The following is a 25,297-nucleotide window of genomic DNA, read 5'->3' on the forward strand; positions in this document are numbered from 1 at the left end:
GAAGCAGATTTCTGAGGCCGGAAGTGAGTGTCCGGCAAACATGGCGTCGGCGGCGCTGGCGCTAAGGACGCGGGCGGCTGGTAACGGAACGCCGTGGTTGTTGTGGGGCGAGGGGTGCAGGCGGAACGGAGACCCTGCAGGGAGGCCGTTCCCTGTGGAGGCCCCTGGGCGCGGAGCCGGGAGAGCGCCGGTGGAGGGTTGCCTACGAGCTTTGAGGGACAGCTGTCACTGGCCACGTGACACATCTCGGGTGGGGGTGGGGGGCCCGGCCCTGGGTGGTCGCGCGAGGAGCATGTGTCCTTTCTTTGCCCCGTGCGCAAGTGCTGCTTCCCTAGCGTTTGGTGACGTGGGCACGCCGCTTCCACGCCGTGGATTCCCTTCATCCATAAATACTGGCACACTAGAGCTCAGAAAGTTATTTACCCACTGGTTCAACAGATTGAAGTCTCTTTGCCAGAACAGTGAGGTTAGGTGTTGGGGATCTCAGCAGAAATGAAGAGAGTCTCTATTTCCCGGACCAGTTCTGTCTAGTGGATAAGCCAAATAACTACGCACATAAACTGGTTGTAAATCGTGACAAGTGCTTTAAAGAAAGCAAAAGCGTGTGTGTGTTGTGTCTTTTGGGGGATGGTGGTCAGGGGAGCCTTTTGACGAGGTAACATCTAAGACAAGACCTAAAGGATGACAGGAGGCCTAATCCTGTAACAGAATGAGGGGCAAGAGAGTGACATAAGCCAGTTTTACGTGTTGAGAAGCAAACCATTGCTCTTATGTGAATTTAAAAGGGGGTAGGGGTGGAAATGAGGGAAACGAATGGGAAGCTGTAGTAGCCCTCATGAGACACGATTTAGCCAAGATGCTAGTGTCAGTGAACTTGGGGGAAATGGGTGGTTTTAGGATCTGTTTTGGAGATAGAACCCAGAGTTTGCTTCTGAGCTGGATATGTGAGATGAGCAAAGGGAAGCAATCTGCAATCATTCCTTGATTTCTGCCTGAGCATCTGCACAGGTGGTAGCATCATTTCCTCTGAGATGGAGGGTGGGGAGTAGGCTGAAAAACAAAGATTTGTGAAAGAGATAGTGTAGATAAAAGCTCCATTTCTCAGCTTAATAAGTTAGAGGATGAACGAATGAATAGATTTAAAGGTAGGTAGATCCTGGAGCTGGGCATTTAGCATGTCTTTCTAAGTATTTATTTCTGGTCCTTTATGCCAGCTACTCTCTGTCATTAAAACTTCAGAAACCTGATTTCAGGAAGTCTGAACCTGTAGGCTCCAGAGACTTAAAAGACTTCTCTAAAGATTTTGGTATAGTCCTGATTAACCATGGCTGAGTCTGGAGAGCTGAAAGCAAGGACTGCCAGCCCTATGCTTGTCATATAGCAAGGGGCTTCCATCTTGGTTAGTATGAATTTTAGTTCACTTTCCTTTTTTTAAAAGATTTTTTATTATTTATTTATTTGACTGAGAGGTCACAAGCAGGCAGAGAGGCAGGCACAGAAAGAGAGGGAAGCAGGCTCCCCGCCGAGCAGACAGCCTGATGCGGGGCTCGATCCCAGAACCCCGAGATCATGACCTGAGTTAAAGGCAGAGGCTTAACCCACCGAGCCACCCAGACGCCCCTAATTCACTCTTCTTTTAAAAAGAAATGCCATTGAGCATTTTGGAGTATGGAGAGGTCAGTAGTCAAGGGGAGGGTGTCAAGTCTTCTTGGTCAGGACCCGCACTGGGTGGGCTTGCTGATGAAAGAGTCCAGCCTTCTGAACTAGCTAAGAGCCTGTGGGAGCCACCCTCAGAGAAGCTGCCCTTTTTGTTTACAAGTATTTGGTGTGCAGGGGATGGGTGGATGGTTGCGAAAGTGGTGGGTGACGCCAAAGCAGGACCCTCTCTCTGGGTGTCCTGTTGCTGGGCTCTGTGGTCCAGCCCCTCCACAGTGTCTGGACCCTTGAGGACATGTGGTGAGTGAGGCTGAAGCAGGCAGCCCTGTGGCGTCTTCTTGCTGGCTTGTATTTCTGTGGTGTTTGTTTCTCCTCAACAGGACCGAATGTGTCAGGACCCAGGGCACATGGTGTTTATTTTTTTTTCCATGAATATTTCACTACCCACTGCCTCCCCCTGCCACACACACACTTCTCATGCAGCGCATACACCCTGGACAATACAAGGAATGATTTGTCTCCTGCCGTGGGAGAAGGCCAAGGATTTCCAGACACTCCCTGAAAACCAACACAGTCGAGTGGCATTTCTGCTTACAGATCTTCCTCACCTCCCCTGCCGCTACCCCCTGCCACCTCTCAGCTTAGCAGATGGCCCATCGAGGCAGAGAATGAGTGATTGGGAGCCGCTCTGAACAGCATTTCTGTTCTGTCTGCAGTTACAGCCCTTCTGAGCCCTGCTCCGGCCGCATCTCTTGCCGTCAGATATGCATCCAAGAAGACAGGTGGAAGCTCCAAAAACTTGGGTGGAAAGTCACCAGGCAAACGCTTTGGCCTCAAGAAAATGGAGGGTGAGGGTGTGCCTTGGTTTCCATTTCCCAGCTGTACTGTCCCTTGTCTCTGGCATTACTTTCAGAACAGGAAAACCATGAACCCTCCCAGTCTTATACTCCAAGTAGCTCGCCAGAGCCCTTGGCTCCAGAGTACGGATACAGAGAAGACCTAGGCGGGGAGAGGGTCCTGCAGAAGATCAGATAGGTGTGAACCTGGGCAAGAGAAGAGAGGAAGCTGGTAGGGGCATTGGGGTAGGGGGAGACTGGCAGAGGGAGATAAGGGGCTGCTTGTGTCCGAGAATGTAGCAATTGGCTTTGTCCAGGGCCATGCTTAGAAGTTGGTGTGTAGCATCTGGGCCAGGAAAGCAAGGGCCAGTATGTTTTCTTAGCAGTTTGCTGTGCTGCCCATCACCGGGGCCCACAGTCAGTGTGCTGCGGACTTCTCTTCTAGGTCACTACGTTCATACCGGCAACATCATTGCGACTCAGCGCCACTACCGTTGGCACCCAGGCGCCCATGTGAGTTGCTCTGTGGCCCTTTCCCCTTTCTTCTTTCCCAGGCCCACATCTCTCTATAGCATGGTGGTGATAACCAAACAGTTGTATGTATTGGGTACTTAGCAAATGCCAGGCATCGTTTTGCTTTCTGGGCCTGTATTGTCTCATTTCATCCTTACCCCATCCCAGTGATTCACTAGGTATCACTAGGTATCCATTTTCGAGGTAAGATGCCAGCGACTTAGGGAGTAGGGGGCCCACAGGACAGAACTGGGGTTCGTGCTGGGGCTGCCTGACCCCCAGTCACTGTGCTTTGCCTTGTGGGGCATCAGCCTGATTCTCTTGGGTCTCCTTTCTGACCCCCAGCTGTTAGAGGAGGAGATGCCTAGTGATTTGAAATACTTGTTGAATCTTGGGAAACCAACTTCAGTATATTCCTTATGAGATGGCTGAAAGGTAGCTTGAATTTAATAAAACAGAATTCAGTGTATGTGCCAGAAATTAGGTCTATATCAGGCAGGGATTTTAGTTTTCGGCAAGTTAGGATTACTTTCTGAGGTAGGAAGCTTCTTTGTTAACACAGATCTGTAATTTACTTTCTTTCTTTCTATTTTTTTTTTTATTTTGAGATTTATTTATTAGAGTATGCCAGTGCGTGTGCAAGCAGGTGGGGTTGGGGGCAGAGGGAGAGGAAGAGCAGCAGACTCCCCACTGAGCTCCCACCTTAGCTTGGAGCCAGTCTTGGAGGCCCGATCTCAGAACCTTGAGACTATGACTTGAGCCAAATATAAGAGTGGGATACTTAACAGACTGAGCCACCCAGGCACCCCTGTTCTATACTCTTCCCATTATCTGAAATGTTAGTTTAGTTTCCTTTGTAATGGATTAAGTCCCCCCCACCGCCCCTTTTTTGGCAGTTTTGGTAGGCATAGAAAGACTGAAAGTAGCCAATAATTATGTCAGAAATGCTCACTTACACATGAATTGATTGTATTTATGTAGCTTTGTCTTTTAGAATTGGAGACACTGTGCAGTTAACTCTTGGGACTGGCTAACATAATGACAGCAATAATAAAAGCTAACGTGTTTTCAGCTAAGCAGCATTCTAAGCGCTTTATGATTAACTCACTTAATCCTCAAGGGGACCCCATAAAAGTACTCAATACCCCATTTTGCCGATGAGAAAACCGAGACACAGTGAAGTCATGCAGCTTGCCCAGGGCACACAGTAGTTAGTAGGTACTGATGCTGGGATTTGAACCCCACATCCTGGCTCCAGAGCCAGGCACTGCGTTTTGGCAGCCATCACTGTGGTCCCTGTTTTGTTTACTATGACAACTACAGTGTTTTTTAATTTTAAGTGAGGCAAGCTCCCGGTTGGGGGGCGGGCAGCGATCAGGGGCATTTTCCTGGGCCTGGTTTGGGGATCTGTCTGGTGTGGCATTTGGCCAGATGCACAAACATGGGTCCAGAGACAAGCCTTCAGGGACCAAGTATCCACGAGAATTGGCTGTTGGAGTTTTCTTTTCCCTCTTCTGTCATAGAGTCACCAAAGAAGTAGATGTCCAGGAAGCACCAGGCAGCAGGAGAGGGAACTTGAGATAGAGCTCTCTGGTCTGCCTGTTGGGCCCAGAGCCTGAAGCCTTATGAGAAGTTTGTCCCGAAGTCCTGGGGTGGACCACCCGGCCGTTGGCCCAGCTGACCTGGTCTTTGTGTTGCAGGTGGGGCTGGGGAAGAAGAAGTACCTGTATGCCCTGGAGGAGGGAGTAGTCCGCTATACGAAGGAGGTCTATGTGCCCAGTCCAAGCAACGCGGAGGCCGTGGATCTGGTTACCAGGCTGCCCAAGGGTGCTGTGCTCTATAAGACTTTTGTCCATGTAGTTCCTACCAAGCCTGAGGGCACCTTCAAACTGGTAGCTATGCTTTGAACTCCTGGTTGAGGCCATTGGACAGAGCATGGAGCCCAGGTGACCGGAGAGGGTGGCTGGGGGGCAGTCGAGGGTTGGAACGACAGGGCCTCCTGAAGAAGTCTACTTGGTGGTGATTGCAGAAGACTCTGAAGTGGGCTGCCTGGGTGGCTCAGTGGGTTAAGCCTCTGCCTTTGGCTCAGGTCATGATCTCAGGGTCCTGGGATCGAGCCCCACATCGGGCTCTCTGCTCAGCAGGGAGCCTGCTTACCCGACCCCCACCTCTCTCTGCCTGCCTCTCTGCCTACTTGCGACCTCTCTCTCTCTCTCTCTCTGTCTGTGTGTCAAATAAATAAATAAAATCTTTATTTAAAAAAATTAAAAAAAAAAAGACTGAAGTGACTGGTGGGGAAGCCTTTTGGGAGACCTGACCTGGGGCCTGAAGTAAAGTTTGCTGAGTTGTGAGTCTGTGCTCTGTGAGGACAGACGTGGCTGGAGATGCGGCCATGCTTCCTGGCCCTTACCCACGTTCTGTGGCGTACACCGAGAAAAGGGGCCTCTCAGAGTGAGGAAATGAGAAGAGGGGCGTGTGTTAGAGGAGGGGATTGCTTTAACACCAGCTCTCCAAGGGGAAGGAAGACAAGAGCTTGTGTTTGAGGATGTCACAGCAACCCCTCCACCCCACCCCATGGGATCCCATGCCAGGCAGGGCCCTGGGAGGAGTGGGTGGGAGGGGCTACAGAAGAAGCAACAAGGTCATGTCCTCTCCTAGAGCTGTATTTGGAGGGAGATGGGGCTATAGCCCCCGGAATGGCAGATTCCCTCCCTGACTCCGTGGGTCCAGCCTAGAGAGGCCAGGTGGACCGAGGTCCTTTCAATGAGGGGGCAGAATGTGTGACAAACGGGCTTCTTTCCGTGCACCAGGAGAGAGCCACACTCACCTCACATCCTTTTCTGGTTCTTGGTTTATCTCAAACCATAAATGGCAGCAAAGGATCTGGCTTTAGGAATACTCAGTCGGGGCCGAGGGTGGGCTGGGGCAGGCCTTCATTGTGGATCCAGCCCAAGACCCTTGAGGCTTGGCTTCCGGTGAATGGGCCAGGAAGAAAGTCTTAGCTGGGGCAGAGGATTGTCCTGGCCTTTGGAGGGAGGTGGTTTGTGAAGTCCAGTGGCTTCCTCCAAGGACTCTGCCCAGTAGGCAGGAGCTTCAGGGATTGGGGACGCAGAACCCCCACAATTCGGGAGATCTGCCTTGAACTTGTCACTTTGTTCTCTCAGGGCATGACCCCAGCTTCTCCACGCACAGATCCTGGGCAGAGGTGACCCAGGGTTTCTTGAGTTTCACTTTGGCTCCCTTCATGTGGGATCTCAGGTACCAAGGCCCAGCTGGGAAGATGGCTGGGGGCATCTCTGTGGGCTCAGCACTGTCCCTCCAGGCCCCTGGAGAAGCAGGGAGGGGCGGGATGCAGGGCTTTCCTCCGACAGCGGTGGTGCCCCCCAGCAGAGCAGTGGGCTGCTTCATGGGTTGGGTGAGCAGAGCCACAGTTGGGCGGTGGTACCAGCAGTGACCTTAGGGCCTCCTCCTAGCATGATGGCAACCGAGGGGTAGGAAAGAAGGGCTTCAGCCATCCCCTGACACCCCAGCCTCTCTCCACCTGCCCATACGTACACTTTCTTGGGGCCTCGGACTCCTGTGTCTCCTCTCCCCGCAGTGATGTTCTGGATCCCAGAGCAGGCACCCTCTGGGTTGGGGTCCTATGTCCTTCCTTCCACCCAAAGAGGTGAAGTGGGGCTTCCTTTCAAATCCTGGGGCTCTCCATCAGTGGCCCTTTACTTCTCCTGGTCTGAGGGGCTCTAACTGGGCATTACATGTAAATATAATATGAAAAAAGCTCACTTCTCCAAGGCACCTGGGGCAAGGAATGCTGAACATTCACCTCGCTGCAGGCCCAGATCCCCAAGCACTGTGCAGTCCGCTGGTGAACCTGCTTCTGCTGGTCCTTCTTCCCAGTACTCATAGCCAGTTAGGTGAGCCAGGGGCAGCCCCACACAGAATCCCTTTTCCCTCTGGGGATAGCCCTGTAACGAAGAAAAGCCAAGGGAACCAGGCAGGCACACACCACCCTTCAGCTTCCATCTGGACCTTCTTCCCCAGGGTGAGCCCAAGATTAGAATATCACACACTGTCCTCTCCCAGAAGTCTCTAGGCATCACTCCATCCTCCCCCTAGCTGCCCTGGGTCCCTGGCCTGGCTTCAGGCCCCCAGTCCACACCATTCCGCTGACTCCTGGTGCCAGCCCGACCCTCACTTGGATCCCCTGGGAATCTTGGCATCTTTCCACTGTCAAGACCTCACTGGGATGTCCTACTGTGTAGAAGCAGGGAAGGGGGCTGTCCTGGGGACCATGAAGGATGACTCAGTGCAGCCCCCGATGCAGGGTCAGGGTCAGAAAGTGAGAGAACAGAGCCCAGACCCTTCTGTCCCCGTGTCACTCTCCCCATCCCCTTTAGTTCTCTCCAGCGAGATGAAGGCACAGAGCTCACTCCTCAGCAATTCTGAGATGTGCTCGGTGTACAGCCACCACTCCTCTCCAGCCACCAGGTCCCTCTCACTGTCTGGCAGCCACTTTGAGGCTCTTTGGGAAAGAGAGGAAACCTCCTGTGTCCACCTCTCTGTCCTCTCTGGTACCTAAAAGTGCTTGGGGAGGGGTGCAGGATGAGAGCATGCGGAGGTTGCAGATCAGACAATTCATTTTGCTTTCTGTACCCAGGCTCCCACACGGTGCCCTATCCCTGGGGAAAGGCTGGCCTCTTCCCCTCAGATGTCAGTGCTCTGGGCTTTCTCTGGGGAGCCAGGGAGGGGAGCTAGGGAGAGAGCGAGCTGGGATAAGACCTTTGCCCTCTGCAGCAGCTCCCAGTACGGGGTCCCCATTAACAATAACAATCACCAGGCAGAAGAAGGCAAGGACCTTAATTAACCCTTTCTACACTGCTGCCCCGGCCCCAGCGGAACCCAGGCTGGAAGGTGCAGGGTCCATAGAGTAGATCCCAAAGGCCCCTTCCATACTGAACACTTGCTCTTCCCTGGCCAGAGAGCAGGCACCCTTTTGTTGGGATTGGGGTGGGGGGCAGCAGCAAGGGAAGGGTTGTGGGGCAAGGGTGCCTGTGTATTGACTGGGGATCTGGAACAAGTGGCAGGAGCAGAGACTCTGGCCGCACTCCAACACACGCTGGTCCAGCAGCAGCCAAAAAGGATGGCCATGATGAAACTACCCTTCCCCCAGAGGCACAGTCAAGGGCCCAGCCTGCACCCGGCATGCATGGACCCACTTCACCTCCCCAAGTTGGAATCCCGCTCCAGAAATTAGGTAGGATTGACAAGACTGTCTAGCATGAGCTTGACATGTAGGGGAAACTGAGGCACAGCCAGCTTCCTTTCTGTGGGGGCACCAAGGCCCCCCCCCCCCCGCAGCAGACTTAGGAGAGCAATGTACTTTTTCTTTCTTTCTTTCTTTCTTTTTTTTTTTTTTTAAGATTTTATTTATTTAACACAGAGAGAGAGGTGTCACAGGAGGCAGAGAGGCAGGCAGAGGGGGGGGGGGGAAGCAGGCTTCCCGCTGAGCAGAGAGCCCGATGTGGGGCTCAATCCCATGACACTGAGATCATGACCTGAGCCGAAGGCAGGGGCTTAACCCACTGAGCCACCCAGGCTCCCCGAGAGCAATGTAGCTTTATTCTGTCTCTTCAGCCCAGGGAAGTGACATGGGTAAGGAGTTCAGAGAGGGACAAACTTAGGGAGGGGAAGGAACTTGTGGAAGGGCTAGGCATCCTTACAAGCGGTGGGTCTGCGGGAGCCGGCAAGGACCCCAGAAGACCCCAGTGCCTGAATTCAGCCCCTTCTCCATTCTTCCAGACTGTGGCATCCCAGAACTCGGCGGGCAAAGGTCTAGCCAAACAGCATTCTTCTCCAGTGGCTTGCTCTAGGTGACCCTATAGATGAAGAGGCTGGGCTTACGGCCCATGGCAAGGGGTCAGGGGTCCATCTGACCCAATCCCAGCACTCAGGACAACAGGAGGCACTCAGAACAGTAGCTAGGAGGCTACTGTCTGTGGGGATCTCTGCACGCAGAATGGCAGTGGCAGAGGGGTGGTAAGACAAGATATCAGCCTTGAGCCACCTTGAAGACAGCAAGAGTCGCACCCCCCCCCCCCCCCCCCGTCAACTCAGGAACCCTGGCCCTGGCTCAGAGCCAGCTTGTCGGCTTCTGCCGTCGCCCTGCTCAACCTGTCAATGCCATGCCATGACCCTGTGTCCCACAGAGGGCATTCCCCTGCGGGCCTGGCCTCCCCAGAACTCCATCCAGGACTTTCAGAAAAAGTTGGTGGGAGTGGGCTCAGCTTCTGGCATACCCACTGGCCAGCCAGGGGGGCTCAACTCACCTAGACCTGTGCACTTCTCACTTCCAGATCACCTCCCGGGGACTCTGCCCTGTCACTTCCCATTGGCCCAGGTAATGGGACTCAGGATGCCAGTTGGCTGGCTGTCTTCTGCTCTTGGCTCCCCCTCCAAGGGAACAGAGCAGTCCAAGGTTGCCCTGGAAACTGGGCACAAGGGACACAAAATACAAAAGCCTCCCTCCCCAGGCGCTCCCCCTGCCTCCAAAGGAATTAGTGCTTAGCCGATGGGGTCTAAGTCTGCCCTAGCCAACCCACCTCCACCCCTTGTTCTGCCAGTCCTGAATCCTGATCTTGACCCCAGGGGCCCAGCCTGGGGGCAGGATTTCAAAGCCTCAGAGCCCAAACCTCCAGGCTGAGCTAACCCTCCTGAAAGACAGGGGTGGGGAAAACGGGGCAGAGAAGCTGCGCTCTGGCCTCTGTGGCTCACACAGGGGAGAGGGCGGGGAGGGCTGGCCTCCACAGTCAAACCTGCTTTCTGAACCGGCCAGGGGTTCTGGAGCCTAGAGCCTGGAGCCTGGTCTGGGTCCCGCAATGCTTCCAACTCAGGAGGTCAGCCCAGGCCTGCCGGAGCAGTGTGGGTGGAGCTGGTCCACAAATTAGGATCTCCTGAGGGAGCTCTGAATCCATGCCTCCACCGGGTTCCCGCCTCACCAACAAACTCAGAACCTTCAGGCAGGGCGCCCAGCCACTGGGCTCAACGTGCAAACTCTGAGCATTTATGGCAGTGGATGGCTGCTAGTAATAAGTAACCAGGGCCTGGTGTGATGGGGTGAGTTTGGCAGGGCCTGAAACGGAGAGCGCAGGCCCTGCTGATTTCAGAAATGAAGACTCTGGAAACTGTTGTGCTAACCTAACAGCAGCCCAGGTGAACCCTGCCAGCTGGATGGAGAGTCCTCGGCCCACAGAGTGTAAATGCCCTGACCGTTACCGGGACCCACTAAGCAATTTTTCTTTTTATGGACCTAAGAGTTTTTGTGTTAAAAAAAAAAAAGAAAAAAATTCTAGAGACTCAGGGGGAGTTTCAGAGGTTGACAAAAATAGCAGCCAGAACAATGTCATCCTGCCCCCTAACCCGAGTTAGGGGGAGTTCCTGCTATCAGCTCCTTGCTGGTGACCTGCTCTCAGGAAGGCAGGGGGTGGTCAGAGTGCAAGGTAGGCCTCCTGCCTCCGCCAGGAGCTTATTGCCGCCACTGGAGGGCTGTGACTTCGGGCTCATCATTCCCGTTTCCTGGTGTGCCGCGTGTCCATCCTGCCTTGCAGTGTAAGGATTCAGTGAGATGCTATGCAGAGTGCCTGCCCGCTGACTGAACAGACCACCACCCCACCGCCCTTCCTTGCAGTCAAGGGCGCCCTCTCCTGGCCACTAGGAAAACTTGACATGTGGCAGTCGAAGCAGGAATGAGCCCTTTGTTCCCCGTGCAGAGCTGAGCAGGCCTATGCAGGACCTCCGATGGAGGGCTTTTAAAGGTCTGAGAAACCCTCGCTCCCACTTTAAGTCAGGCGTGAAGGTCTGATACGGAGCCCCTGCTGACAACAGCAGGAGAGCTGGAGGGAGAAAGGGGCTGGCAGAGAAGAAAGGTGGGACAAACCCTTCCAGCATGGCCCTCCCAGGGCCTAGGGTGGTGGCCAGGGACCCACGCCACGGTGACTTTTGCCCCTACAATTCCAACGCAAACTACCAGGCTGTGGCTGGGGCTGCCTCCATTCTGGGGGGTGCTCCATACATCGGCGCTGGGCAGGAGAGTGAGGAGAGCTTGTGGGATGGGCCCTGATGAGGCCAAAGGCAAAGAAGCCAGCATCCCGAGGAAGTGCTGGGTCAGGACCCTTGAGAACTGAAGTGGCTTTCATGCTGGCCTCCTGGCCGTCAATGAGCAAGGGCCTATCTGGCCCTCAGAAAAAGAGGGAGCTGCTCTAGATGGGTTCCTGCCTCCCTTCTGGTTCTTGGAGTCGAAACCGTTCCCACCCGAGGGAAATAAAACTTCCACCTTCTCATGGCTTTCAGAGCATACCAGTGAAGACATTCGGGGGAAGGCCAGACAGTGCCAGCTTCCTGACAGCCAGGAGGAAGGACACGGAGGCTTGACTTAGAGAGATAGAGATATATTTCTTCTGTTGCATATTTCAGACTGCACACGGAGCTTTCAGGCACAATGCTTCTCTAGATTCTTCTGAGAGCCCCGACAGAGTTTTCTTCCCACACTGCTCCCGAGGGCTCACCCCTCCAGCGTGGGAGCCCAGGTCCGGCTTGCAGTTCTGGGTACCTGGGAAACTCTGCATTGGTCTCAGCAGGCCCTGATGCCCTGCCTTGCCTGCCGAGGGGCCAGACATGCTGGAAAGCCCGAGAGCCAGCCCCACCCCTTCTTCTATGGTCCCCTGGCTACAAGAAGAGAGGCTGTCCCACTAGAGTCCAGCTCTGCAGCGCTCCCCCAAATCACCTGGTCTCCGGGCCTCAGAGCCTGGCGTGGCACTTGTATCCCCGTAGAGCCTCAGCCATGAGCACCACAGGCCCAGGCTGGGGGAATGAGGTCCCGGAGAGTGAGGCAGGCCCGGCCTCCTCCAGAGCAACAGCAGATGGGCTCGTCAGGCCCCTGCTCCCCAGAGCCATGGCCCACTTCCTGGGGCTGCTCTGAGCCCTATTGCACAGCTTTCATTTCCAGTTCCTTCCCCTACCACCCATTAGAAACAGACAAACAAACAAAAAAACCCAAACAATAAGAAACCTAGAAGGGAAAGTGAGGAAGAGCGGGGCGTGGAAGCTGGAGCCCTTCTCCCCACACTCCTGCCCTCCAATGGGGTCCCCGGCAGAACCGGGAGCAGTAAGGAGCATGCCCCCCTTCCCTGCCGTCTGCGCCCATCCTTGATGGCTCACAGGGGTAGCCGACCTGGGCCTCTGGTTCTTGCCTGTGGGGAGGGGACACCCCTCCGCTGTCTGTAAGGTGCAATCCCCGGGTCATCCGGAGGCCGGGGCCCTGCTACCTGAGTCGCCCGTCCGCTTTGACGGGTCCCAGCTCTGATTTGGGGTCGGGGGACACAGAGCTCCAGCTGGTCAGTCTGCAAAGCTCCAGGCCGGGGCAGGTGGAGGGGCCCATGGCGCACAGTCCGGCCACAGACCAGAAGCCACTCAGCTCCCCATCTGTCCAGGCCTCTAGGGCTGGGCCTGTGAGCTCTGCGTGCCGCCGGGCGGCCTCCTCTGCGGGTTCCGGTTGGGGGAGGTTCAGGATACCACTGAGGCCCTGGAAACTCTGCTCCATGTACTCGTTGTGGGGTGGCCCAGCATGCAGCCAGCTGGCGTCATCTGCAGGTGCAGGACAGACAGTGAGAGGCCCCGCCCAGCCAATTCGGTGAAGGCCAGCCCCCGCCCCCGCCCCCTCCCCATGCAGGTCTGGGCACCCCCGGGTCCGGGTCTCTCCCAGCTCTACCAGGGAGTCACATAGCGCTGAGTGACCTGTGACCTTGTGCTCACCCACAGAACTTTCTGGGCCTGTGACGCTATCCGCTTTCATGAAATCAAGGTCATAATCTCTGAATTCCCAGCTGAAGGATTCATAACGGTGAGATCAAGGCACTTTGGGAGAGGAGGTAACTTTCCCATGATGGTCTGGTCTCTGTCCCCTGCGCCCCTTCTCAGCCATCCCGGGGGGTTCCCAGAGCCTCGGGCCCTCAGCTGTGGGGCCTGCTTTCTTTGCCACCCTCCCTTCCCACCACCCCTTACCTCCTACCCTCTTGACCCTCTGTTCCACTCATGCACCAGATGCCCATGGGGTTTTTCTCCTCAGCTTAGAACACCCTTCTCTGTGAAATTCCAGCTCATCGGGGCTCAGCACCAATACCGGCCTGCTGGACAGCGGCCCTCCACCTGTCCTCATCTCCCGCATCAGACTCGGAGACCCCGGAAAGCAGGGGTATGGCTTGTCTGCTTTGGATCTGCCACAGTGGCCGCCCGCCCCCCCACCCTGCCCCACCGCCTGTAATGCATCCATCTCTGGGTTATTCCTGATCTTCTCTGTGATAAGATGGACCCTGAGGAAGGAAACACCTACCTATTGAGCACCTACTGTATATAAGCTATGTTTACCCACATACTCATCCCTGATATCTCCCAGGAGTTAGATAGTTGTCCGGGGCCCCTCTTGAGGGAACCTGAAGCCTATGCCTGTGTTCCAAGACTGCTCCCTTAGCCTCACCTAAGTGTGGGCTGGGCCACAGGATCCCGCCCACCCAGCCACATGGTGGTTTGGGTGAGCAATCAGGTCTGCTGCCCCAAGTATCAGGTATCTGGGGACCAGGAGGCCCTGGTCAGTCTCTACCACATAGAGAGGCCAATATCATGTACTGAGAAGCCAGTGCCTGGGGCTGACACACAGACAGGACAGGTTGCCCCACAGAGACATATCCTGGGTTCTGGGGGACAGCCCTGCATTCTTCCCCTAATTTCCCCATTTTACTTGAGCTGGTTTGAGTGGACTTGTGTTCCACATATCCTGGAGGCCTCCAATGGTTCTATCCCTCCTACTTTACACAAGTAAGACCAGGGCTCGGCTCTGAAGGCCACGTAACCTGCCAAGGATAAAGGTCCAACTAAAATGTCAGAGTTACATTCCAAAGCCAAGTCCACCTGACCACAAAGCTTGCCTCACTGCCCTACCACGGTACAGGGATACTAAGGGACAGATCATCCAGGCCCCAGCCCTGCTCCTTTCCCCTACTCGAGAGTCAGCCCTGACGGTCACCTTCTTGGGACCGGTCGCCTGCCTGGTGAATCCTAGATCTTATCTGGCTTCTGGGCCTAGATCCTTACCTTTCCTGAGAGGTAGTTTGCGGTTGAAGGTCAAGGGCAGCACGAGGAAGCGGGTCTCACCCAGGGGTTCCCAGAATTGAAGGAGCCGAACAGTCCAGGCGCCTGGCCGCAGGGGCCGGCTCAGCGGGGGCTTGTACTGCGTGACCTCAGTGTCCGCGTCTACCGTGACGTCATACGACGTGGCCACCACATAGGTGGGGTCGATCCACACCACGGTGGCTGTGAGGTTGGGGCCCCGGGCCCAGCGCTGCACGGCCACAGGCTCGTCCAGCGGCCCCAGCAACCCCCCAAAGTTCCGGAAAAGACGCTCTTTGGGGTCCCACTCAGTGCCGACCTGTAGGGAGGGAGGCAGCTGGGCGGGCGCTGGGGGGACAAGTCCTCTCTACTCTGATACTGCCTCTAACTGTCTGTGTGACCTTGGCCCAGTCACTGTGTCTTTTCAGGCTCTAGCCTCCCCATTTGCAGAAGGAAAGGCTGGGACTGGGATTTGCTCTAAGATCTTTCTCAGCTCTCAGATATGTCCTAGGCTCCTGCTCTGGCTTGCTCTGTTGTGGTGGGAGTCACAAGGCTGAGCTGAGGTTTAAGGCCCAGCCTAGAATCCATCCCCACATGAAGCCACAGCCTCCAAGAGCCAGAGGACACTCCATAGCCTAATGGAGTATCAAAGTCCCTCTAGAAGGAAATCGCTGCAGCATCGTAGAAGATTGGGCTTGCCCTCTAGAGCAGTACAGTCATCTCCCTGCTCCCTGCATGTCCTCTGTGCACCCCACGAGGGAGGTGCCCCTTGGCGTGCGCCTGTCAGAGAGACCCTAGCTCCGTCGCTGGGAAGGGAGAGCCTGTGAACCCAGTCCTGAAAGGCCTAATCCAGTCCTTATCCCTCCCGTGGTGTCTGTCCCCCTCTTCCCACTCCCCGGAGTCTTAACTGGGGGTCAGGAAAAAGCAAGGGGAGGACCTGTCCCACCTCCAGACTCTGGAGCCGGCTGGCCTGGTCACTGCGCCCCAACAGCTTCAGCGACCCCTGGGGCATCAGCCACATCTCAAGCGTCTCTGCCGGCCCCTGGGCTGAGGGCTGCACCGCCTGCGTCACCAGGTAGCCCTGGAAATGGTCGTCATAGAAATACAGGTGCACGCTGGACGGCAAGCCCCGGGGCTCAAACCTAAGAAGGTTCCAGCAGGGAGAAAGGGAGATGCCATCAGCACACCCGACGTGGCCTGGAGTCCCAGGGAGGGGGCTCTGGGTAGTCCCATCCCCAAGCGTGTCCTTTGCCCCAAATCTCACACCCACAGCACCTACGTGCCTGGCTCTTGCTCTCTTTGCTTTATTTGTATTCTCCCTGGCTTTGGACGGGGGACTCCCTGGGGTTGGGGCGGTCTCTTTCTGACTGGCCTCCCCACAGGGTGCCGCATGCGCAGGGCCTGCAACAGGTCAGAAGGAGGTCTCACCTGCAGAGTGGGGAGGCCAGCGGGGGTGTCGCGGTGGCAGCGTGGCGCAGGCTGAGGCGGGCGAAGGCGGTGTAGGCGGTGAGCATGACGTCACTGAGCCCACTGGGGCCATCGGCCGCATCGTAGGTGTTCTCCCAGTACGCCTTGAGAGCTGGTGTACCCGGTGGGTAGCTGCCATAGAGGTGGGAATCCAGGATCTCCAGGACCTCCTGGTTCACGGTCGACTCGAACTTCCGGGCGAAGAAGGTGGGTCTGGAGACTTGCTGGAGCGGGAGAGGCAATGAGGGTGAAGGGGTCTGGAGGTCCCAGGTGGCGTGGCTGGGCTGGGGGGGCCCTCCCAGCACTGCCTAGACATCAGCCCCCTGGGGCCCTTCACACTGCCAGCAGAGCCCCAAGAGCTGCTGCAGGGGAAGCCCCTGCCACCCCCAGATTCTCTGATGGGGGCTCAGCTTGAATCCCTTCTGCCAGCAGAAAGCACAGAGAGAAAGACTGGGCAGGGGGTGGCCGGGCGAGGGGGGGTGTCCCCGGGGAAGCACCTGCAGCCGGAGGAAGTCCTGCGGCTTGAAGTCGTTGGGCGAGCAGCCGCACCAGTCCACGATGTGCTTGTACTGGCACTTGCAGCCCAGCCTGCGGTTCCAGTTGGTGACCCGCAGGTTGTTGTCCACCAGGCTCTCGCAGGCCGGGCTGTTCTCCAGCACCGTGTGGAAGAAGGACTGCGGCAGGGGTGGGGGGGCGGGGGGACGGGGGGTGAGCCACAGGCCACAGCCTCCCTGCCCTCGCAGTGGGGGTGAGGGGGGACCCGGGTCACCCACCTCGGCGGGGAGCAGCGTGTACGTGTAGAACTGGCGCAGCTGGGCCACCAGCGGGTCGTCCGTGTACACTACGTATTCCACGAAGCTGCGTGTCAGCACGAACCAGTCCGAGCCGCCGTCCACCACGATGCCCGCCGGGATCTGCCGCTCACCCAGCCGCCACATGTGTGAGTCGCACTCGTGGAAGAGCCGGTCCAGGCCCTGTTTCTTGATGAACCTGCCAGGGCGGCGGGGGTCAGACGGGCCACGATGAAGGTCGTGGGGGTTAGGGGGCAGACAGGCCACAGTGACAGTCTTAGGGGGTGGGGGGCAGGCTCTCTTATGCACCCAGGGATCAGCATGCTTCAGTCTGGGCTTGGCTGGGAGGCCCTATAACCGCTGTGTGTGGGAGGGGCTGTAATGAGACCCCTCACCTGGAGTTGTCCCGGCCATGTGACTTGAGGAAGTTCTTGTCCCGGTTCTTGGACAGGAAAGTCACCAGCTCCTCGTTGGTCCTGGAGAGGGGATGGGGCAGGGGCAGTGTGTGTGAGGGGACTGGCTCAGGCTCAGGCTCCACTTCCCACCCTGGCACCCTCTGCAGCTCCCTGCCAAACAGGGAGCTGTCCGGGCCACATGCCCTGCCCTGGGCTAATGCTCCAGGGCCATGGGCACCCGCAGCTCCCATGCAGTCCTGCCCTCTGACCGTGCACCCCAGGTCCAGGCCTCTGTCCACTTCCTAGTCCCTTGTCACTCTCAATCCTGACATGATCTTCTACCAGGCCCTCCCCTCAACTGGGATTGTGGTCTAGGGACCAGAATGAGGCCTGGAGGAAGGGAGGGAGTCGCTCAGGCCCCTCTTACCCCAAGGATCCCCCTGCCCCTCTTCTCTGGAGGACTTGGAGCAGTGCCCACACCTGGTTGGGTAGTCGGTGGCACTGAGGTTGATGAAGAAGTCCCAGGCCCAGCCGGGCACCTCCAGCAGGTCCCGCATGCTCCGCAGGTACATCCGCAGCAGGCTGGCTCCGCCCCAGATGGTGACCATGCGCCAGGGTGTCACCCGCACGTTGTCATACTGCCGGGCCAGCTCCACGACCTCACGGTGCAGGTAGTTGGAGCGCTGCAGTGGACGCGGGGGTACTCAGCAGCCACGGGGGGGGCCCAGCATTACAACCTCCCGCTCCCCCTCGGACGAGTGACACGGAATGGAAAGACCAGAGGGCAGAGCTCTAGCTCCCAACTGGCCGTGCCCCATGTTCTCGGCCTGCTCCCCGGTCTGGAGGCCACTCGGGCAGACCAGCGAGCCTGGCTACCGGTGACCTGCTGGGTCTTGCCGCGACTCACTCAGGTCCCTGTGCTGTCCCTCCAATGGTACCTTGTCTACGTGGATATAGAAGAAGTGCTGCGCGTGGTAGACAGCCTTGAGAAGGCGCTTCAGCTGGCGGATGGCACGGCCGTGAACCACCAGCATGTAGGCGATTCGGACCGGGGGGCCATCCGTGGGCTGCTGGGACCGGACCTCGTCCCACTGGATGCCGGGGCTCATCTTCCCTGAGCGGAGAGCAGGAGCAGTAGTGAGGCCTCTCCCCAGGCCACAGGGTGGAGGTGAGGCAGGAAAAGGACTGCCTGCTTTCCAAAGGAAGGACCTTGGACTTGGAGCCTGACGCTCCCGGGTCCTAGCTCTGCCTTGGCCACTCAGTGCACTTTATCACCAGCCTGGCCGGCGGGGGGGTGCCCTCTGAGTTTTCTTCCCCTGGGCAAGGAAGGGTCCTGCCACAACACCCCAGCCCTGGGGCGGCCACCCCTCCGCCCAGCCCCGTCTCTTACTCTTACCAGCCAGCTGGCAGTGGCGGGGCACAGCCTTGGGCATGAGGTTCCCGGCCTGGTGCAGGCATACCACGTTGGCAATCTCCTGCTGGCACTGCTTGGAGCTGGCCCGGGCCAGAGCAGACAGCGCGTCCTTGCCCACAATCTCGCACTTGGGGGTGAAGCTGTTGTCCGTCGGCTGGGGGGCACCCTCCACGCTCCCTGTGTCTCCATGTGGTGGGAAGCCGGCTGCCCCAATCAGCGCCTCCCCAGCTGCAGCCCCGCTCAGGTTCTGGCGGCCTGGGGCCTCTGGGGGTGGGGCCGGCGGGACACGGCGGCTGGCTCTGTGCCGGCTGGTGACTGCCCGTACCACCTTGGCCACGGGCACGCCGGGGCTCTCGGCACGACCCCGCCAGCGCCCATGCCTTCTGCCTGCGCTGCCCCGGCGCCCGGCTGAACTGTCTGTGTCCTTGGAGCCCTCACCGGGGTCCAGCGGCCGTGGCTTCCTCTGCCTTCCTTTCTGTAAAAGATGGGCAGACGCGGGTCATGGGGACAGTCGCTGTCCTACTGCTCTTTAGCTCCCTGCTGGCCTCAGGCCTAGAAGGTGCTGCCTCATCCTCCACCCTGAGGAGGAGTGCCGTTCCCAGGAGGGCTCTGCACAAGGAGCACTTCGCGGGGAGGCCTCCAGGACACTGCTGCAGCCACACCCCCACGTGCTCGCACCCCAGGCCCCCGCGTCCCCCTGGGCTCTGGAATCAGACAGCGCTCTTTTTCAGCAAATACGAACATGAATGTTGCAGAACGGGTGGAGACCCTGCGGAGGACACGTAAGTCCCAGCTGGGCCTGGCCAGGAAGGGACCGAAGGAAAGCGTTCTGCCAGCTACAGAATGTCCACGTGGGAGTGTAGAGCTGTAGGAGTAAAGGGGCCTGGCCTGGTGGGGAGCCCCGAGGGGAAGCCTCAGATCCCAAGATTGGGGGGATTCTCTGGGAGGCAGAGACCAAGACAGAGTCAGAGCGCGTGACTTTTGCTGAGTTAACACCCGAACAGGCCTGTCCCTGGTGTTAGAGGGGACAGAGGGAAGAGCTTTGGACAACAGTGCAGCTCAGAGAGAACCAGGGCCAGCTGCTGGGGATGGCGCAGACGGCACAAGCCACTGCCACACGCCGTCACCGGCTGGGAGGCTGAGGCGGGGCCTCAGGGCACCTGCAGCTGGAGGCTGGCACCTGACTGCTCCTCATGGCGGGTTTTCTCTAGAAGGGAAATCACGGCTGCCACACTCTGCCTCCTGGCTCCCTGGCCTCTTCTTAAACCAGGTGCTCCCCTAGATGGCCTAGTCACCCCGGAGAGGCATGTGTATTCAGCATTTTCTCCAGCTCTCCTTGTCCCCCTCCTTGGTGCCCCTCCCTGCTGGACCAAATCCCACCCATCCTTCAGGAGCCGGCTCCGAGTCCCCTCCTGCAAACCGTTCCATTTGCCCCCAGAGGGGGACGTTGCCCCAGCAGGCTGGGCTCCCAAGGGAGGGACTGTCACACCAGCCCCTTGTCCCAGAGTCCGGCGGTATTGCTGACACACAGAGGACGTGCAGTTCGTGTCTGGTGGCCGAGGCATGGAAAGAGCAGTGCGACTGCTCCCCTGAATGCCTACCTTGTCTGAGCAGGTCCCTCAGCTATGACATGGGAGAGAGGTGTGGGCGTCCGTGAGAGCGAGCGCACACTAGTGTCCTGGAGGACACTGTCTCTGCCAGCCGTTGGGTGCACCCTCGCCATCCCGAGACCCTTCCACGGGCCTCCCCGGCCACCCACCACGGGTCACGGGCCTTTCCTGGCCTGGCCTCTTGACAGACAGCATGACCTGTGACCCACAGTGCCCTCCTTACTAGACTGCCGGCTGCGCTCTTGGGGCTTCTGCTGTCTCCCTGGCCACTCCTTCTCAGTTTTCTTGGCCCATCCTCCCTCATCTCCCGAAATCACCCTCGCTTCCCGGGGACCTTGAGCAGCCTCTGAACTCCAGCTGCTCTCAGTGTCTCTTTCTGGCCCGGACTGCTCCCTTGAACCTTCAGGTGTTTAACTGCCAGCCTGCACCCTTGGTATCTCCCCTGGGAGCCTGACAGATCTCTGGAACCCACAAGTCCCAAAGCGAGCTCCTCCTGTTCCTCATGACCTGCCCCTATGACAGTCTCCCTGTCTTGTTAACGGCGACCCTTTCCTTCCAGTCATTCAGGCCGAAACCCTTGAGGAGTCATCTTTGACTCTAGGTTTCCCTCACACCCTGTCAGTCCCTGACCAGTAAGCCCTGCCGGGGCCACCTTTATAATACACCTCTCCCGGCCTCCATCATGGCCACCCCTGCCCAGCATCCCTGGTCCCCTGCTCCTCCACACAGCCAGTGTGTTCCCGTTAAAACAAGCCCCACCTCACCACCCCTCTGCTCCAAACCACCCATGGGCTCCCCGAGAGAAAAACCCCAAGTGCCTCCAAGAGTGCACAGAGGTTGTGTGAACCGTGTCTAGCCGGCCCTCCGGCCACCCCTCCCTTTCTGACCTCATCTCCTGCTAACCTCGTGCTCACTCTCCTCCAGCCGCAGTGGCCTTCTAGGTGTCCCTCCACACCACCTGCCACGCACTGTCCCCTGTGCCTGGAATGACCCCCCACGATGTCCCCACTACTATGCCTTGTCCCCTTCAATCCTCTGCTCAGATGCCACCTTCTTAGCAAGGCTCACCCTGACCTTTGCTTCACTTTTCCCACAGCCCTTCCTTCCCTCTCTCATGCTAGAATGTCCTTATTTCTTCTGTGTTATTACAGGTGTCCCACCGCTCCCAAGAATGGCATGTCCATGAGGACCTGGCTTTTGTTGTGTTGTTCACTAATGCATTCCAAGAGCCCAGCAGAATGTCTGGCAATAGGAGAAATGGCAATAAATAGTTGCTGAATGAATGAATGAGTGAGTGAGTGAGTGAGTGAGTGAGTGTAAGGTTCTTGGTATAGGCTCAGCATTTGAGAGATGCTAATATCCTCATTATTATTATTACTATTACTATCGCTGGAAAAGGATTAGGAAATAGTCAAATTTACTTAAATATCTAAGCACCAAGGCCCTTAGATACTGTGGACTCTATTGGGTTGAGTTTTCCCTGCCCCCACACTACCCCCCATCAGAGCACAGAGCAGGCACCCTGCCTGCCAGGCCGACAGCTACCTTAGGGCCAGAGCCCCGCTCCTCCACCCAAGCACCCACACTCTCTGCGCACGGCACCCAGCCAGCCTCTGATCTCTTGAGAGATCTGATGAGAGCTGGGGGTGTCTCTCTCCATCTAAGGAGACAACACAACAGGGAGGGCAGGGTGGGAGGCGGGAGGAAACCTCACTCTGGACCCACACTGGGGAGGGCGCCCTGGACCGCACAGCCCCCAGGAAAAGTGACTGCGTAGTCCCTTGAGCAGAGCGTAGGTCAAGCTGGTGATGTCCGACCTGGTGACACCATGGGCAGAGAAAGACATTCGTTCTCAAGCTCCACTGGGTAGAGATGGCAGAGCCGCTGTGGGCGCTCGCAGTGGAAGCCGGTACTGGCAAGTCAGGAAGTCGGTCAAGAGGGCAGGGCGTGGGGCACACGGCCAGGCTGGCTGCGGTGCGGATGGGATGTGGGAGGTGGGCAGGCTGGGGCCCTGCAGTGCAGCCGGGAGCTGCCTGACCCTGAGAAGGACAATCCCAGAGAAAGCTGGGGGCCCAGAGGCAGCAGTGAGGAATGGGGGGTGGTCCCTAGAGGAAAGCCAGCCGTCACCTCTGCCCACCCATGTTCATAGGGGCATTGGCAAAACCCCATACTTGTCCTCCCAAAGGAGCTTTCCCTAGTAGCCCTGAGGTCAGGGTCCCCTTTGCTTCCTGAGGGTGGGGACCTGCTCTCTGACCTCTGGCCTAGATGCATTCTGGCCTTTGAGGTCCCCCTTCCCCACGGAGAAGGTGTTCAAGTCCTCTGCCACTTCCAGAGAACACAGAATGGCTTCCCCCACAACTTTCAGACATCTCAGGCTGTGTTTAAAGTAAGTGGTGAGACCACATTTGTGAAAGCTTTTAAAACCATAAAGTGGTTCTTTGGACATTAACGGTCGGACCTGGTCTCCACTGCAGCCCCTCCATAGATGGGCAGAGTGCGCATCTGAAACGCACGTGACCCCACTGCCTCACCCCACTTCACTTACAACAGCACCTAGGCCCCTCCCTAGGGTCTCCAGGATGCACCCCGGACTAACTCGCAAACCTTCTTCGAGGAGGAGCATGCCCCACCCTCCTTCCCATTCCTCGAAAATACCCAGCCACGCCCACTCGGTGCGCCTCTTCCCCTACGCCCACCATGCTTCCTGCCAAAGCCTTCCCCGACCACCAGCTCCACCAACCCCCTCAACACAACTGAGCTGCCTTTCCACTGCCAGCCTCCCCCCTGCTCACCACCTGCCCTCCGGCGCCCTGGCTTTGTCTACCTTGTTTATTTCCGTATCCCCAGTCTTAGCAGAGCCTGCTAGGGAGCACGAGTTAACCATTGTTTGTTGACTGACCAACTGACCTGATGAACGCATCCCTATGCCGTGTGCAGAGCTGAGATCGTATTATTTCCCGGTGGTGTAGCACGCACCAGGAACTCCTGCTAATGCTTCACGGGCATCATTTTTACTTAACTGTCACGACAGCCCAGTGAGAAAAGTGCCGTGAGTATCCCCTCTTGAGGGGGGCGGTCACTGCTGAGGACTTGGAAGGAGGCTAGGTAACATGCCTGTGGTCTCACTTGGCAGCAACGCCGGAAGTGGACCCTGAACGGGGAGGTGGGCTGGTTGGACTTGGAAGTCCACTGTGCTGCCTGGCAACCCCCGGCTCCAGCGAGGGGGCTGCTGAAGGGGTCCACATGCCAATGCCTGCCTACACTGCACAACCTTTAGGTCACTGAGGATCTCTACTATCCCAGTCCAGTCCAGCCCTATCAGCTTCTGCCAGGAACCTGGATGGGAAGGTGGGGAGGTGGAACCCCTATTCTACTGCCAGAGTTCCCCACCCCAGGCTGTGGGCAGGCCAGCAGGGATTTGAGGCCTGGACAGTCTCTCAGCCCCTTCAGAGACTCACTGAGTCATGAAGCTGGGGGCCACTGGTTTCTGTGAGGTCTCAGCGGCTAGGCTATAGCCCTCCCCAGAATGGTCACCGGCCTCTGCTCACACACTCCAGGGTCAGAGGGCTCCCCAACTACCTCGGAGAATGTCGCAGCTGCCCCGTCTTCTCACATGGACCCTGAAACACTCTTCCTCCTTCTCCTCCTCACTGGTCCACACAGAACAAGCTAACTCCCTTTGGAAGTCACAGAGCCAGCCTCCTTCCGACCCCACTCCGCTCCTTTTGGAGTTACAGGCTCACATGACTCTGTTACGACTCCCTCAACATCCCAGCCTCTTGGTTGCCCCCAAAGAGACAAGGGCAGCCCTTCTCCCAGTCTCTACAACAGTCCTTCCAGACTGCCCAGGGGTAGAAGGGGTAAGTGGACATGGAGCTCCCTTGGCCTTCACACTGCCAGGTGGAGAGACCCAAGAGGATACGGCAAGCAGAGCAACCGACTCTGAGCCCTAGAAACACTAGAACCGAGGAGGTAGTGGTATGGGCAGAGAAGCCCTGCACACTGGCCCACAGCTTAGGGCCAGAGTTTGGCTTATCTCCTGGACCTTCCAAGATGGCCCCAGACCCCACTGGACCCTTCCTGACCAACGTGGGAAGCCACGTGTCAGGGCCCCAGCTAAAACCAGCCAGAAGTGAGTGACTCTCAGGGCAGGGATCTGGGTACTGAGCTGGACAGGTCTGTCCCTGCTCCGGGGCCTGACGCTCTGCTAAACCAGCTGATGCTGTCCCCATTCCCTAAGAGCTATAGCCCCCCCCCCCCATTCCCTAATGTCCTGAAGCCACTCACCAGCTCACTTCTCCCAGCCATCTCCTCCTGAAGACCCGCGGCTTTCTTCAGACCCCAGGTTAAGAAAGCCACGCCTGGGGAACACTCCAGTCCTCTCCCTCGGGGTCACTCCCTGTTCCCTCGGTTGCCGTACTGAGTGCCAGCCCCGGGTTCCACTTCTCCACTGACGGCTGCCCGTCAGGCGCTTCTGGGCGTGGATGCCCGGGGTCCCTTGGCCCCGCTCCTCCGCCCACGACGCGCACACCCCCGCCCCCTCCCAACTTCAGAAAGTTTGGCCTGGGGCTCCCCACCTCCGAGCAAGCTCGGGCCCGGCCCCGCCTCCCGGTCCTGCGCCCCGCGCCTGACCTTCACAGCTCCCGGGGCCGGGGACCACCCCACCGAGACCCGTTCCTCCCGCCGGGGGCCCCTGCCCGCCCGCGGCCCGGGCCTCCGGGTCACGCACCGCCCCCGCGCACAGTCCGTGGGGCCCTCCTGGGAAAAGGGCGCCGGGGGCCCGACGCCCTGCTCCCGGTGGCTGCCCGCGCCGGTACACACGCGGCCAGTGCCCCACTTCCCCGGCCGGGGCCGCCTGCAGCCCCGCCAGGACCCCGCGCGCCCCCGCGCCCGGCCTGCCCGCCTGCCCGCCCGGCGGTCGGAGCACCTCGCCCGGCTCGTCCTCCTCCAGGCCGCTGAAGCTCCACACCACCAGGCCCTGCAGCAGTAGGATGGCCAGCGCCGTGGCGATCGCCAGCTTGTAGCGCCGCACCAGCTTCTGCACCCGCGCGCTCGCCACCATCTTCCTGCCCGGGACGCGGGGCGCGCGCCCAGCCCTGCAACCCGGCCGCGGGAACGCGGCTGGGCGCGGACCGAGCCGACTTCCCCCTCCCAAGGAGGCGGGCCGGGCGCGCGCCGGGGCGGGGCGGGCCGGGGGGCGGGGCCAACGGGTCCGAAATGCCGCGCCCCGCAAGCCGGGGGCGGAGCCTAGGCCCGCCCGAGCACCGCCCCCCCGGGCAGCGCGGGGTCCGCCTCCCAGGCGGTCCCTTCGCTATCTTCGTCTGCTGCGAGCTCCCGCGTGCGCTCACCTGGTCCTGGACCGCTAGCCCATTTGTACCCGCTGCCCAAACTCTCGCTCGCCGCCTGGTGTCTCGTGGGGGGGTGGGGCAACTAGGCTTGGTGCCCAGGGCGCGCAGAG

General features: G+C 58.3%; 2 protein-coding genes across 2 annotated transcripts; one reads left to right on the forward strand and one right to left on the reverse strand.

Annotated features, from left to right (window-relative positions):
* The first annotated feature begins 2 nt into the window (after positions 1-2).
* On the forward strand, positions 3-5,282 carry MRPL27 (mitochondrial ribosomal protein L27). The gene is made up of 4 exons (XM_082704677.1): positions 3-80; positions 2,373-2,504; positions 2,938-3,005; positions 4,706-5,282. The coding sequence occupies exons 1-4, from the start codon at positions 41-43 to the stop codon at positions 4,910-4,912; spliced, it is 447 nt and encodes a 148-aa protein (XP_082560803.1). The 5' UTR covers positions 3-40; the 3' UTR covers positions 4,913-5,282.
* A 6,151-nt stretch (positions 5,283-11,433) lies between these two features.
* XYLT2 (xylosyltransferase 2) lies at positions 11,434-25,025 on the reverse strand. The gene is made up of 11 exons (XM_082704678.1): positions 24,767-25,025; positions 18,212-18,704; positions 17,754-17,929; positions 17,296-17,498; positions 16,816-16,896; positions 16,403-16,619; positions 16,127-16,303; positions 15,591-15,853; positions 15,109-15,304; positions 14,148-14,481; positions 11,434-12,644 (listed from the first exon to the last, which is right to left on the reverse strand). The coding sequence occupies exons 1-11, from the start codon at positions 24,899-24,901 to the stop codon at positions 12,322-12,324; spliced, it is 2,598 nt and encodes an 865-aa protein (XP_082560804.1). The 5' UTR covers positions 24,902-25,025; the 3' UTR covers positions 11,434-12,321.
* Between the last annotated feature and the right edge of the window lie 272 nt (positions 25,026-25,297).

This window comes from Mustela nivalis (genome assembly GCF_964662115.1).
Source record: "Mustela nivalis genome assembly, chromosome: 17".
NCBI lineage: Eukaryota > Metazoa > Chordata > Mammalia > Carnivora > Mustelidae > Mustela > Mustela nivalis.